This window comes from Protopterus annectens, chromosome 2.part0 (assembly GCF_019279795.1).
Source record: "Protopterus annectens isolate FY-2018-M chromosome 2.part0, PAN1.0, whole genome shotgun sequence".
NCBI lineage: Eukaryota > Metazoa > Chordata > Ceratodontiformes > Protopteridae > Protopterus > Protopterus annectens.
This window is the reverse complement of record NC_056728.1, coordinates 1,666,221,587-1,666,236,404: the sequence shown is the minus strand read 5'-3', so window position 1 is coordinate 1,666,236,404 and position 14,818 is coordinate 1,666,221,587. Positions and strand designations below refer to the sequence as shown.

Below are 14,818 nucleotides of genomic sequence, written 5' to 3'. Positions count from 1 at the left end.
GGGGCAAAGGGGAATGCTATTTCAAAGCAAACCATTTCTTAATGGATAGGCCATTGCATTCATTTCTGTTATAAGCACCATGGAAAACCTATCCCACAGGGGATCAGACCCCACTCAAGGGTTGCATCTACCTCTATAGCCTTTCTCAGAGGCATCGTTACCAGGGACATCCTAAAAGCTGCTACCTGGAGTTCTGTACATACTTTCACCAAGCATTATCATTTGCCAATTTTCTCTAAATCCTGAGCTGGCTTTGCCACTGCAGTCTTGCAGGGCCTTATAGCTGGTCCTAATGCTATCTAAATTCTTCCCCCCAATCTTAGCTTTGGGAATCTACCCAAATGTGATGACTGCAACAGTGAAACATGAAGAACATAGTACAGTTGTGTACACTTACCATAAATGTAGATGTTCGAGTGTATTCACTGTTGCAGACATGGTTACCCTCTCTCCAGCCCCCTGACTTCTTTTGGCTATACCTCTACTTTCTTTTACTATGCTCACAAACTTGTTGGTGTATTTGCTTTTTTGTTGGAGGTATATCCTTGTATATTTATATATTTAATTGCTTCACATTAGGGGGCACCTGACATCTGGGGCAAGAAAAACTGATGTAATGGTGTCGGCTGCATGTTTTATACCCTTGACTACCTGACGTCACGGAAGAAGAGACAGCAACCGACGCCGGACCGAAGACTTTGTTAATCAGGCTGACTGAGGGCTACTGCAAGCAGATAACCCAAATGTGATGATTGCAACAGTGAATACACTTGAACATCTACATTTATGGTAAGTGTCCACAACTGTACTCTATTTATAGCACCTTTTATTGTCTGCTGCATACTTTTAACTGTATTTTATAGCTATAGCACAGTTGTACTAAAATTGTCTGCCTCACAGGGCCTGATAAGGTTTTTACTGTCACACTGTTTGTAAATCTTTTCTAGCTAGTTTCACTGTGTGTAAGGTATTAACTGGAATTTTTCTCCATTTGTTAAACATCTATTTGTTCTGATTTCCTGCCAAGGAATGTATCATATAACTGATTTGTTTGCAGATAAAAGCATTCTCTAATGTCTCTTTGCTCCATTATCTGTTTAAAACTTTCATTTAGTGTCTCACTGCTGTTTTTCTGCTGTGATAAACATTTATGTAGTGTTTTCTGCCTAAAATGGTGTAGGTAGTAGCTGTAGCATTGTCCATATTCAGGATTGTGTTTCTGGGCCTAGATGTTTGTTTGCAGAGACTGTGTGTTCTAAGCACATTTTCCAGGCCATCTTAGTTTAGCAAAAGCCATTTTCCACTTCAGTGAGAGTGTAGTGTTTATGGTCATTGACTGGTTAGAGTTGCCTGGTCTAGGCTTGGAGTAAGCACCTCATTGGTTCTTTTGAGCTTTTTTTTTTAAAGTTGTTTCAGGTTTCAACCTTCAGTTACTTAAAAAGTTACCTTGCGAGTATTTCTGCCATTTCACACAGAGCTAAACGGAGGAGGGGCACTGACCAAAACTCTGATCTGTGATATATACAATAAGTATCCTGGGTTTTTTTTTTTTTTGCTTATTTTTACTAGTTATTGATTATTCTAGTATTTATAGCACTTTTTATTGTCTGCTGCATACGTTTTACTGTATTATATAGCTATAAACTAATCTGCATGGTTGTACTAAAATTGTATGCCTCACAGTGCCTGATAAATACGTTTTTTTATTTAAAAGCCCATGTTTGAGCTTATTTTCCACCTTTCCTGTAACTAATCTAGTCCAGATAAAGATTTCCTGTATCCAGGACTGTTTGCAAGCTTCTGAGCGGTGCCAAAAAGTCTGCTCTTCAATTTTTCCAAGTAAATAAAAATAAAAAATACCAAGAGGAGGATAGCGAATTGAGTCCACAAAGTTCCAAACAAAAATATTATCCCAAAGTCCTTCACATCTACTTTAAGCTCTGTAGCATGCTTCTTTGCTAATGGAGCAATAGTTTCTTTTAAAGCATCCACATTGTTTAAATGTGGCACCATATCATTCAAGGCTGAGAAAACTTTCTTCCCATGGGCTTGAACCTCAGCCAGGGCTGCAATCTCCTCAGCAGAAGCAGTCTCAGCAACAGACTGCAGCTGTGTAGAATTTTTAAAGTAGCTCAAAGTATGATGGTGTTCTTTGAACATTCTACTTAACACAACAGCACCATTATCCTCAACATCTGCATAAATCTTTTCCCAAACAGCACCAGCAGTCTGTGTATCCTCAGCTGAAAGAGCCATTATACCTAACACTATAAAAACTAACTTTAAAAAAAATTATCTTGCTATCAAAAGCTGCAATCAAGATCCCTTAGATCTGCTAGTTCTCTCCTCTCCTGCATTTTTACTAACTTATTCGTCAACACTTTACCAGACTTATTGTAGCAATTATTATAGCACACAAATGTGCTACCAGCACTAAACATTCTACAAGTAAACAGCTCTAGTACTTATTATTAATGCCCACCCCTTCAGGCATGTCTAAAGGTCATTTCCCTGTACTTTCTCCTATTAACCTGGTAAAATTGGGCATCCTGAGGTAAAGTGGCAAGTGCCTCATGTACACTGACAACCGTCTCCTCTTACCTCCCAACACTCAGACTTGCGAGAGATGTAATTATATATCCAAATTGGAAGCCACGCGCTCTCCACCAAGACCAGAATAGCTGGTCAAGAGAAGAATGTCAACACTTGCACCACACCACATGGAACACATAGCCCTCCAGAACACACACCAGCACTGCCTTCACATAAAAACACAAATCACACACCCACCTTCGCAGAGGCTCTCAATAAAAATCTACCCAAACAGTAGAAGCCTCCAAGGCAGAAATGCACTCGACCCCACAACACAACACTAATCACGAGACACATAACTCTCCTAAACAATGTGCCACTCAACCAAAGCCCATAAGGCAAAACAGCATGCCCAACACACTAGTCATAGGTGACTCGATAGTGAGGCACACTGATGTCCCACTCACTAGGGTAAATAAGGAGAAAGTAACAGTCAGCTGCCTATTAGGTGCCAGGATCCGCCACATAAAGCATGTACTCAGGTCCCTCAACAACAGCTACAAATATGACTGTCACTGTACATGTGGGTGTGAATGACCTGAGACATACCTCTCTGCATTACATGAAGAGACATGGAGGAGCTCTCGGATTATGTAGCTTAGGCGAGTATGACCCTAGCCCTGAGCAGCATCCTATCATCACCCAGAATGATACCACAGTACAAGCAGAAAATTATTGATTTCAACAATTGGCTAAGTTTCTGGTGTCTTTTCAAGGGGATCTAATATCTGTCTGCCTAGGATGACATGATTGACAGACCTCGATGTTTTGCCAGAGATGGCCTGCATCTGTCACCCCTGGGCTTCTGGATACTGGCCACGGTTCTTGCCAACCCTACAGTACCTTTTTTAGGCTGTGTTCCAAAGATCAAATTACCACCATAACTGTTACAAACAAATGCAATCTGAGGGTCATGCTGCTCAGTGCTAGAGTCTAAATCTCAAAATGCACTCACTCAAAGCACTCCTTAAAATGGAGAACATCGACATTTGTGCTGTAACATAGACCTGGTTCAAAGCAGCAGAAAGCACCCCTGAACTACCAGGCTATAACTCATTCCCCATCTTTTGGCCCCAGAACTTGGAATGAAGCTCCAAAGGCGGTGGTGTTTCCATATTTATAAAGGATGCGCACACCTCCAGACTAGTAGCCCAACATAACGCATTAGAGATACTTCAGGTACAGCTAACATTGGGTAAGATAGTGATTCAGGTCATAGCCTGCTATAGGTCCCCAACCATGTCCCAAGACTCACACTCCACATTCCTAAGCACCCTGGAGAATAGTAGGGTCCAACCTAACACTGTCATACTGGGCATACTACCCCTCCATTAACTGGGAAAACTACTCATGTACCAATGCACCTGCCCAATGTTTCCTGGAATTCATCAATTCCAATGCCCTGGACCAGCTCGTTCTTACTCCCACTAGAGGTAGCAACATCCTTGACCTGATCATTACTAACATGGGTGACCGTTGCTCCACACCAATAGTCAACTCCTCCCTGGTTAGATCTAACCACAAACTAATCACCTTGGAAATCCACATCCTCCTTCCCGCAAAGGTAACCACCATGAAAAACTTCTCCAAAGCTAACTTTGGGCTCCTAAAACAGAGGTGGCTAATTTACAGCACTCATGCAAATGGAAAATAGTTGCATGACCACCGAATCATACAACTGTACACAAATGCATGGATCTCGCCGAACCCAATAGAACCAAGAAGCTGTCCTCCAAAAAAAGGAAGCCAATCTGGTGGTCCCCTGCTATAAACAAACTCTACAACAGAAGGAAGAATTTGATGCGGAATAAGGTGATGTCCCAAGACTGGAAAAACTCCCTTATCAGCCTCAACAAAAAGTTGAGATCCCCTCATCAAATCCTCTAAAGCTACCTATGAAAACAGAATAGCATCAAATAGTAAAGACAACCACAAGGCTTCTATAATTATGTAAAGAATCTCCATGGCAATACCCAGATTCGCTCTGAGCTATTGCACAATGGTACCTCCTATACCGAGCCAGCAGATATTGCCAATATACTGGCCGACAGATTCAGTGCCAACTTTACCCCCCAAAGGACCAATCACAATACCAGTAGATTGTCAGGCACCCAGTATTACTACTGCACAGGTTAAAACAGCACTGTCCAAGGCCAAGAATACAGCTTCTATGGAACCTGACAATATGCCAGGCTGTGTTCTACACCTTTGTGCCCTGTTCAATCACAGCCTCACCTCAGGCTTTGTCCCTACTGAATGGCGCACTACTACAGTCATCTCTCTCCACAAAACAGGAGCGAATACAGACCCGGAGAACTATTGCCCCATTAGCCTGATGAGCCTGATATGCAAAGCTATGGAACACGTCATCATGGATCTAATAAACAAGGCTATAGGGATTTTCAAAACCCTGGATCCCACACAGTTTGGTTTTGTGAAGGGTAGATCATGCCTGCTTAACCTGGCCGACTTCTTTGAGTCAAGTCACCAGAGCTGTGGATGAAGGCAAGGTGGTTCATACAGTCTACCCTGATCTGGCCAAGGCCTTTGATACTATTCTCACCATTCACTCAGGAATCATAGAAAAACTCACTAAGCTAGGCATCAGCCCCTATATCACTAGGTGGGTTGCAAACTGGCTCACAGATAGAACCCACAGTGTGAAAGTAGCTGACTCCAAATCAGACTGCCGACCAGTCACAAGTGGAGTCCCAGAGGGTTCGGTCCTGGGTCCTCTCTTGATTGGTATCTACTTCTCTGAAGTCCAGGCCAACATGAAGGGACTCTGGCTGACAAAGTTCGCAGACAATTGCAAGTTGGGATCTATTATTAACTCCCCAAGAAACCAACTACTGGTGTCAGAACAATGGCCTTAAGCTCAATGCCAAAAAAATGTGTCATCATCCCCTTTGGGAAAAACTCAGTGCCCATGAATTACCACATCGATGGTAGTCCGCTGAACACAGAAGGCATTATAAGAGATCTGGGAACACAGGTTGACAGCAACCTCTCTTTTGACCACCACATTGCCATGGAGGTCAAAAAGTCCTTTTATGTGGCGCATCTCATTGCTAAGGGTTTTGCATCCAGGAAGAAAGATGTCATTGTCTACCTCTACTCTTCCCTCATTAGGCCAATCATCGAGTACAATGCCCCATTTGGTATGTACCTCACTAGACACCTGCAACAACTGTAGAGGCCGCAAACATACCTCACAAAGATGATCCTAGGCCTTAAACACTTGTCCTGTATGGACAGACTCAAAAAGCTCCAAACTATTCTATGTCTCATATCGCCTACTTAGAGGCAATCTCTGCTTGACTTACAAAGCCATTTCTGACCCAGCTCTGTTAGAAATGACACATCTAAAGAAATCCAAATCCCTCCACACCACACGCTCCAGAGACCTCAAACTCATTACCACAATCAACAGAACATGCTGGAGGGACAGGTTCATAACCCAGAGACTGCCCATGCTATGGAATAGACTTCCCATACATATCAAACAGAACACCTTACTGGTCCTCTTCAAGAGAAATCTTGATGAGTGGATGGGAAATACAAAATTCACCCCCGGGGATCACTCCAGTGGCTGTACTTGACAGCTGCACTGGGAACTAATGTCAGGTGGCACAATGCCAGGGTAATCCTATGGCCTAGGCTTGTAAAGGCTCCACAGCCATTAGCCTAGGACACACCTATGAACCTATGAATTACAATGTGAAGGGTTAACAGCCTGAACCAAGCACTGAGATAACTCCTGTAAATCTTCCATATCCAGGGTAAGAGATAAGATAAATGTTCAAATTTCTGCTTCATTTTACAAAGAAAATACAAAGAAGCAACCAGTGCATGCTGGAGACATCATCCTGGGGAAACATGCACCTTAGTCCAGCCACGCAGAGAAGCATTCCCCTGTCCTTCTTCTGAGACTGACAAGAGTGGTTCCCCCATACCTATAGAAGATGGATGTGTCTAAACCATGGTGCATGGTGGCTGAAGGGATTACACCAGAGGAAACCTGGGAAGAATATGAGTGGTCTGAGAAATGGCTACTGCAAGGTCACCCATCTGTGGCTGTGCAAGTAAACAGCATAATGAATTGGCAAAGGCTGTCTAATAATTTTCTTTTTCTTGTGTCTGCAGGAAGGAAGGAAGAACTTCGGAACCCATAAGCTGTTCCATGGCTAAGCCGAAAAAGAAGCCTGAAACACAGTTAACAATGTCAGCAAACATCGGTAAAAAGAAAGTACCATAAACAATGTTTATGAAAAATGCCCACAGTGACAAGCACAAGACACACTTGTTCTAGCTATGAACAAAATGTAAAGTAAACTTACTTTAAAAGAAAACTTACTGTCATCATCTTCTTTCGGCTGTTCCCGTTAGGGGTCACCACAGCGGATCATCTGTTTCCATTTCTTCCTGTCCTCTGCATCTTGCTCTGTCACACCAACCACCTGCATGTCCTCTCTCACCACATCCATAAACCTTATCTTAGGCCTTCCTCTTTTCCTGTTACCTGGTAGCTTCATCCTTAGCATCTTTTTCCCAATATACTCAGCATCCCTCCTCAGCACATGTTCAAACCAATGTAATCTTGCCTCTCTGGCTTTGTCTCCAAACCTTCCAACCTTGGCTGACCCTCTAATATACTTCTAATCCTGTCCACCCTCGTCACACCCAGTGCAAATCTTAACATCTTTAACTCTGCCACATCCAGCTCAAACTCCTGCCTTTTTGTCAATGCCACTGTCTCCAACCCTTTATAACATAGCTGGTCTCACTACCCTCTTGTAGACCTTCCCTTTCACTCTTACTGGTACTTGTCTGTCACAAATCACTCCTGACACTCTTCTGTACCCACTCCATCCTGCCTGTTCTCTCTTCTTCACCTCTCTTCCACACTCACCATTACTCTGAACTATTGATCCCAAATATTTAAACTCATCCACCTTCACCACCTCTACTCCTTGCATCCTCACCATTCCTCTATCCTCCCTCTCATTCACACACATATATTCTATCTTAGTCCTGCTGACCTGCATTCCTCTTCTCTCTAAAGCATATCTCCATTTCTCCAGGGTCTCCTCCACCTGTTCCCTACTCTTACTACAGATCACAATGACATCTGCAAACATCATAGTCCACGGGGTCTCCTGTCTGATCTCATCTGTCAACCTGTCCATCACCAATGCAAATAAAGGGCTCAGAGCTGATCCTTGATGTAACCCCACCTCCACCTTAAACGCATCCATCACTCCCACCGTAGACCTCACCACTGTCACACTACCCTCGTACATATCCTGTACCACTCTTACATACTTCTCTGACACTTCCGACTTCCTCATACAATACCACAACTCCTGTCTAGGCACCCTGTCATATGCTTTCTCTAAGTCTACAAAAACACAATGCAACTCCTTCTGACTTTCTCTGTACTTCTCCATCAACACTCTCAGAGCAAACATAGCATCTGTAGTGCTCATTCCTGGCATGAAACCATACTGCTGATCACTAATCATCACGTCCCTTCTTAACCTAGCTTCTACTACTCTTTCCTATAACTTCATGCTGTGTCTGATCAATTTAATCCCTCTGTAGATATTACAGCTCTGCACATCACCCTTATTCTTAAAAATTGGTAGCAAAACACTTTTTCTCCATTCCTTAGGCATCCTCTCACTTTCCAAGATTTCATTAAACAATCTGGTTAAAATCTCCACTGCCATTTCACCTAAACACCTCCATGCTTCCACAGATATGTCACCTGGACCAACAGCCTTTCCAATCTTCATCCTCTTCATGGCTATCCTTACGTCCTCCTTGCTAATCCATTGTACTTCATGATTCACTATCCCCACATCATCCAACCTTCTCTCCCTCTCATTCTCTTCATTCATCAACCCCTCAAAGTACTCTTTCCATCTCCTCAACACACTCTCCTCGTTTGTGAGTATGTTTCCCTCATTATCCTTTATCACCTTTATCTGCTGCACATCTTTCCTAGCTCGGTCCCTCTGTCTAGCCAGGTCCTTTTCTCCCTCGTGTCCAACCTTTCATACAACTCTTCATATGCCTTATCCTTAGCCTTTGCCACCTCTCTCTTTGCCATGCACCTCACTCCTTATACTCCTTAAAAACCTTACTGTCAAAACATTAAAATGAAGTACACAGATTTAAATGAAAAAAAAAATAGTCTTGTTCTAGTCCCAAAAAAGTTAAACCTAGTTAAAAGTTAAATAGCACTTTCTCAAAGTGGGTTTAAAGTGTTTTTTTTTTTTTTTGATAAAATAAAACAAATGTCAAAGGTTTTTCCCCAAAGAGAACTTATCTGCTTAGTACTGGACATATGCTGGCTGGCCACTGATCCTTGAAAGCCCATAAGATGAGCACTCTTTGGTGGGAGGAAAGTTGTGAAGGGTTTGCCACCAAGACTGCTGATTTTCTCCCTTTATTATTCAAGCTGTCAATGGTCTGAGCATGTGGAAGGTGCCCTAAAGAACTGGAATCTAGCTGGCTATGATTTCCTGGGAAGGATATAACCCATATACCTTAGGCTACTGTAGCAGTGATCTAATTATAATCAATAACCAGATATTGTGACAATGACTGAATCATACTTGAAGGAAGGCATTATCCTGATAGATTACATTATTGATTATATTCTTAAAACATACACTTCTTTAAAGGCAAAAAGCCAGGGTTAAGAAATAAAAGTGTTGTCTTATTACTAACCATTAAAACAAACAAAATATATATATATATATATATATATATATATATATATATATATATATATATATATATATATATATATATCAGACTGAACTATTTATTTTATTTATTTTACATTTGTTGACCGGGCTAGTCTAACTGGATATAGGTCCATTTTCAGTAGAGGCCCGGGGAGATATGCTCCACTAAACAGATAAAACACTAAACAGGTAGCAGCAACGACAAGTACAGTACAATTTAAGACTAGAATTTACTTATTCTATAGCAGCTTAGTGATAATATAAGTAACATATTTTAAAAAGAAGAACAAGAAAAAACAAATATTTATAAGGTAGAAAACATATTAATATAATTGAGAGCTTGCTAAGCGAGTTCATACTCAGAAGAGGGTTCCTAAAGAAAATCAAAGTTACAACCGACTTTAGGTAGCTTACTGATCCTACTTACTGAAAGAAAACAAGAATTTTAAAGGTAAATACATGTTAACTACATTAGAAAGCTTGTTAAGCAATTATAGTCTATGGTAATTCCCAAGAAAGAGTAAGCACGGAGTTAAAGTAGCTTACACCTTCTACTCTTTGAACATTCAGTGAGCACACCTGGAAGGGGATTGTTAGTCTGACTAATACTGCCTAATACATTTTATTACTGCCCAGTACCATTAACAGCAATTTAAGTAGCCATATGTCTCCTCAGTACAGATGATTGATAAATCATTCCTCAAAGCAAAGGAAATGTTATCTAGTGGAATTGCATTCTACTGACTGGAGCTTACTCTCTACGGAAAACAATTCAATGAATATTCTTCTTCATATTTTCCCTAATACCCAACTTCTACTCAACAGAAGTTATTCTCAGCTAGACTAAGAAGACTCAAGGGTGAAAAGTTTCCCTAACTCACAAACACAGTAAAAAGACACCTTATAGAAAGAGATAAGAGAGACAGTGCCCAAGGAGTGGCGTACGGCAACTGTGGTCCCACTCCACAAAGGCGGTGCCTCTACGGACCCTGGTAATTACCGCCCCATAAGCTTAACAAGTCTAGTCTGCAATGCTATGGAGAGGATCATAATGGAGCTCATAAACAAATATATAGGGGACTTGCAGACATTGGACCCAACCCAGTTTGGCTTCGTCAAGGGCAGATTATGCCTTTTGAACTTCCTTTTGAACTTGGTCGACTTCTTCGAAACAGTCACCAAGGCCATTGATGAGGGAAAGGCAGTCCATACAGCCTACCTTGACATTGCAAAGGCTTTCGACACAATACCCCACTCGGGTATTGTAGAAAAACTTACCAGCTTAAATGTAAACCCATATGTCACAAGATGGGTTGCAAACTGGCTTAAGGACAGAACCCACAGGGTTAGAGTTGCTGGCGCTATGTCAGACTCCAAGCCGGTCACAAGTGGTGTCCCACAGGGCTCGGTCCTTGGCCCCCTATTGTTCGGCATCTACTTCTCAGAAGTACAGGCCAACATGGGAGGACTTTGGCTGACAAAAGTTTGCAGACGACTGCAAACTGGGCGCCATAGTGGAAAGTGCATCGGACACGGATATCCTTCAGAAGGGACTCACGGAAACAGATAGCTGGTGCCAGAGCCATGGCCTGAAGTTAAACGGCAAAAAATGTATAGTCATACCCTTCGGGAAAAACAAGGTAACCCCAAGCTACCATATAGGTGGCAATCCACTAAGCACAGAAGAGGTTATCAGGGACCTGGGGACCCAGGTTGACAATGGCCTTTCTTTTGACACTCACGTTGCTAAAGTGGTTAGAAAGACCTTCTACATTGCCCACCTGATCATGAAGGGATTCACATCCAGATCTAGTGAGGTCATTGTTCCCCTGTACTCTTCACTTATCAGACCAATGATCGAATATAATGCTCCATTCGGGATGTATCTCACCCGACATCTGCAGCAATTGGAGAGACCCCAAAAGTTCCTCACCAAAAGGATAAAGGGACTCCAAAATCTGTCATATGCTGCCAGACTGAAGAAACTCCAGCTCTATTCAGTCGCATACCGTCTGCTCAGAGGTGACATGTGCCTGACATACAAGGGCATGTCCAACCCGGAATTAATGGACATGCTCCACCTCAAAAAATCCAAATCCACCAAAACCACTAGAGCAAGTGACTTAAACCTTAGCACGGATATAAATAGGACGTGCTGGAGGGATAGATTTATCACTCAGAGACTCCTTATGCTGTGGAATAAAATCCCGGTCCATGTGAGGCAGAGCACCTCGCTGGCTCTGTTCAAGAGAAATCTTGACCTGTGGATGGGAGATTGTAGGTTTACCCCGGGAATCATCTCTGTGTCACTGCTGGACAGAGGCACAACAAACTAATGGGCACAGTATTTTTTTTAAGGGGTGGCGTAAGCCACAAAACTTTGGGCTAGGCTTATAAATGCCTTAGGGCAGATAGCCTAGTATAAACCTATGAACCTATGAACCTATAAGTTCTGGACTTCATAGAACTCTCATTCAGAGTGGAATGTAGCCATAAATTTATATATTGTATTTAAACCTAAAGCTGTCATCTGACCACTATCATCTAAAACACTCAGCTCACAAAATGCAGCGCCTACACCCATAAGAAAGGGACACATTACTTTGAACTGCTGACACAGCTATAAAATAGATACTTTTAGAGGTGCATTCCTATCACATAAGCATGCTTTGCCTCACTGTATATTGTAAAAATCAATTTAGACAGTTGTAAATATTATGTGCTCTTTGAGTAATAAAGCTCCCAGGAAAAGCTCAGAAAAATTACTCCTTTTGAGTTTACCGAGCAAGAATAGGTGCACCTTTGCTTTCAGATGAACAACATTTTCTAAGCCTAAAAAGCATCCACTACAACAGCAGCAAATGCTGTAAAAACAATGATCACAAAACAAACATCTCTTGGTAACATCCTACAACTTTTCTGGAAACCAACCAGCAACAGCAAACTTCTCTACTCAACAAGACAGTTTGTTTATAATGTCATTTCTGGATCACACTTTCAGAAAACATGAAAGAAAAAATGCACTAAAAGAGTAAAACTAAGCCCATCCTTCCTTAAAGTGGTGCCATAATTCTAGCCAAACCTCAGGCCTGTATAATTATTTTATCCCTTGCAACTGGCATCTGTCCTGCCTTTAAATATGCTGCATCACTCATTTCAAAATGTCACTCTAAAGCACCACAAATTACTAACAACAAATGTGCCTGACTACTAAAATTTCTGAAAAAAGTTTGGAGTCATATTTAAGAACATATAAACAAATGGGCTCACTACTCCCCCATTTATAACATGGATTTAGAAGTGGCTATAAGACCTTTGGCAATATCTATAATGCAAGTGGAAGTTAACACAGAGAATTAAGGTGATAAGTTACTAACAAGCTGCTTCATGTACAGGGTTTGACTCCCTCAGCCTTTATTTGCCTGCTGTGTGACTTTGAGCAAGTCACTTAACCAGAAAGTGCTTTGTGGCAATCTGGAAATTTGGCAATTGGGCTACACTTTTTATGGTCTCCTGGACTTCATGCCTATGAACGGTTCCCCTTCACAAGATCGAATGAATGGAAGCTCGAAATGCATAAGCTCGAGACCAGAATCTCGAACTTCCATTCACTCGAAATTGTGAATGGGAAGTTTAGGGTTAGAAAAAAAAAGTTCAGTTACATTTTTGCAGGGGGCTAGGTCCCCCTGCACCCTTGCAGCTGTCATCTAAGAGCTGCGTGACCGCACTATAGTGGAGGACTGGGAAATCTTCCATTTTGCACTTATGCATATAGCACGGAACGGGAGATTTCCCTTTCCTTCGCTGTAGTGCGATCTCGGAGTAGGAATATTTAAGTAGGGGGGTGTGGGGGGAACTTTAGAAAGGTGTTTTTTTTTTTATTTCCCCTTCACATTTTCGAGTTTCTGTAAACTCGAGATTCTGGCTTCTGGGTTATGAATTTCGAGTTTATAGGAATTCGGTCTTGAGAAGGGGAACCCTATGAACTGGCACTATTTTTTCAAATACGAAACATGGATGTCTTACAAGCACTACTTTTATCAATAAGATGATGGCACTTGATACTTTTGAACGTCAGCCCATAATCTATGAGCTCTAGACAACTGTCTTTGAGAAAAGTAAAATTAAATGGTTTTAAAACTATTTTAACAATCAAACATTTTAATGGCAGTACAGCTGGCATCTTCTAGTATGGGTGTTTACTGGTTTCCATGCAGGAGTCTAAATTATGTCCATTTCTCTTTTCCACCATTCATTAACTTCAGGATCTTCCTCAGAAACAGCTTATCATGTATCTATGCAGGTGACATATCAATTTTAACATTGGCATTACCTCTTTCTCAGTCCAAAAAGCTCTACAAAAGGATTTATGCAACTTTGTAAGTGGTTATAAGATAACAAACTAGCTCTTAATAATCAAAAGATTATCATGTCCCTCAAATGTCACTATTTTTTTAGGGCTGTCACTAAGTTGAGATAAGAGAAAATTGCTCTGTACCTCCTACAACTTGAAATTAATTTGAGATAAGGTGGTGGAAAACTTGTCATCAAATACTGATAATCACTGTAATTGCAAAATCTTTTGCTACAGAAAATAAAGCTTGTTATTTAAAAAGTGTGCCTGGTGCTGGAGATAAAAGGTTGAGAGCTATGAAGAGTATTTCTTGAGAACCAAACACAATCTCAACCCCACTCTAATTATATACATATACCAGGTAACGTACCTAAAGTCAAACATCTCCTATACACAAATCAAGGCAGAGCTCTCAATCATCCTGAATTAACCGGGGCACCCGTTTTTTTAAGATGAAATCAGCTTACTTTCTCGAGTGCCCAATTTGGGAACAAGTACACCCGACATTTACGGTAAAGCAAGGTCTGCTCTGGCTGTAGATGTTTCAGCCAATCAGAATGTTGCTTTACTATGTCTGTTTTGCATGCAGCTGGCCTGTTTCATTTCCTCAGTTGTGTGGAAGTAGCTGCGGCAGACCTGGTGTGGTTCAAGTGCTCAATTAGGTCCATTCACTTAGTCTGCATATCAAGACAGAATCAGCATGGTGGAGCTAATGGTCAAGTTGCAGTAGTCGGAGATGTCATAGCGTTCTTTGTTATATCATCTGGAGAACCGAGGGACATCGTTATCATTGATCGAGCTGAAGGAGAGACTAAAAGAAGTGGACTGAGTCGTGGATGTGGATCCGAGCTTGAGAAGGAGTTTGTTTTGGCAGTTTTTTGAGCCCAAGCTGGTATGGACAGAGTGAGTGAATTATTCCCAGGAGGTCTGAGTGAAATTTAATAGTGGTATGCTGCAATCGAGGATTTTTTTTTTCCAGGTAAGTAAGTTCTAAGTGCAGGCTAGAGCCAGGCTATAGGCTGGGCAAGGGTTTAGACCAGGGCTGAGGGCATACCTCTCAACTGTACATATTTTCTCAGCATGTCATGATGTTTGCTCATATTTTTACTCTGCT

General features: G+C 41.6%; 1 protein-coding gene across 1 annotated transcript in view; it reads right to left on the bottom strand.

The window, feature by feature from the left end:
* Nucleotides 1-2,292, bottom strand: part of LOC122792868 (hemoglobin larval subunit beta-1-like) — a 40,703-nt gene extending 38,411 nt beyond the window's left edge. Inside the window, exon 1 of the mRNA XM_044060427.1 lies at nucleotides 1,861-2,292. Coding sequence (XP_043916362.1) covers nucleotides 1,861-2,256 — 396 coding nt within the window. The 5' untranslated portion in view covers nucleotides 2,257-2,292. The remainder of the gene's footprint in view (nucleotides 1-1,860) is intronic.
* Between the last annotated feature and the right edge of the window lie 12,526 nt (nucleotides 2,293-14,818).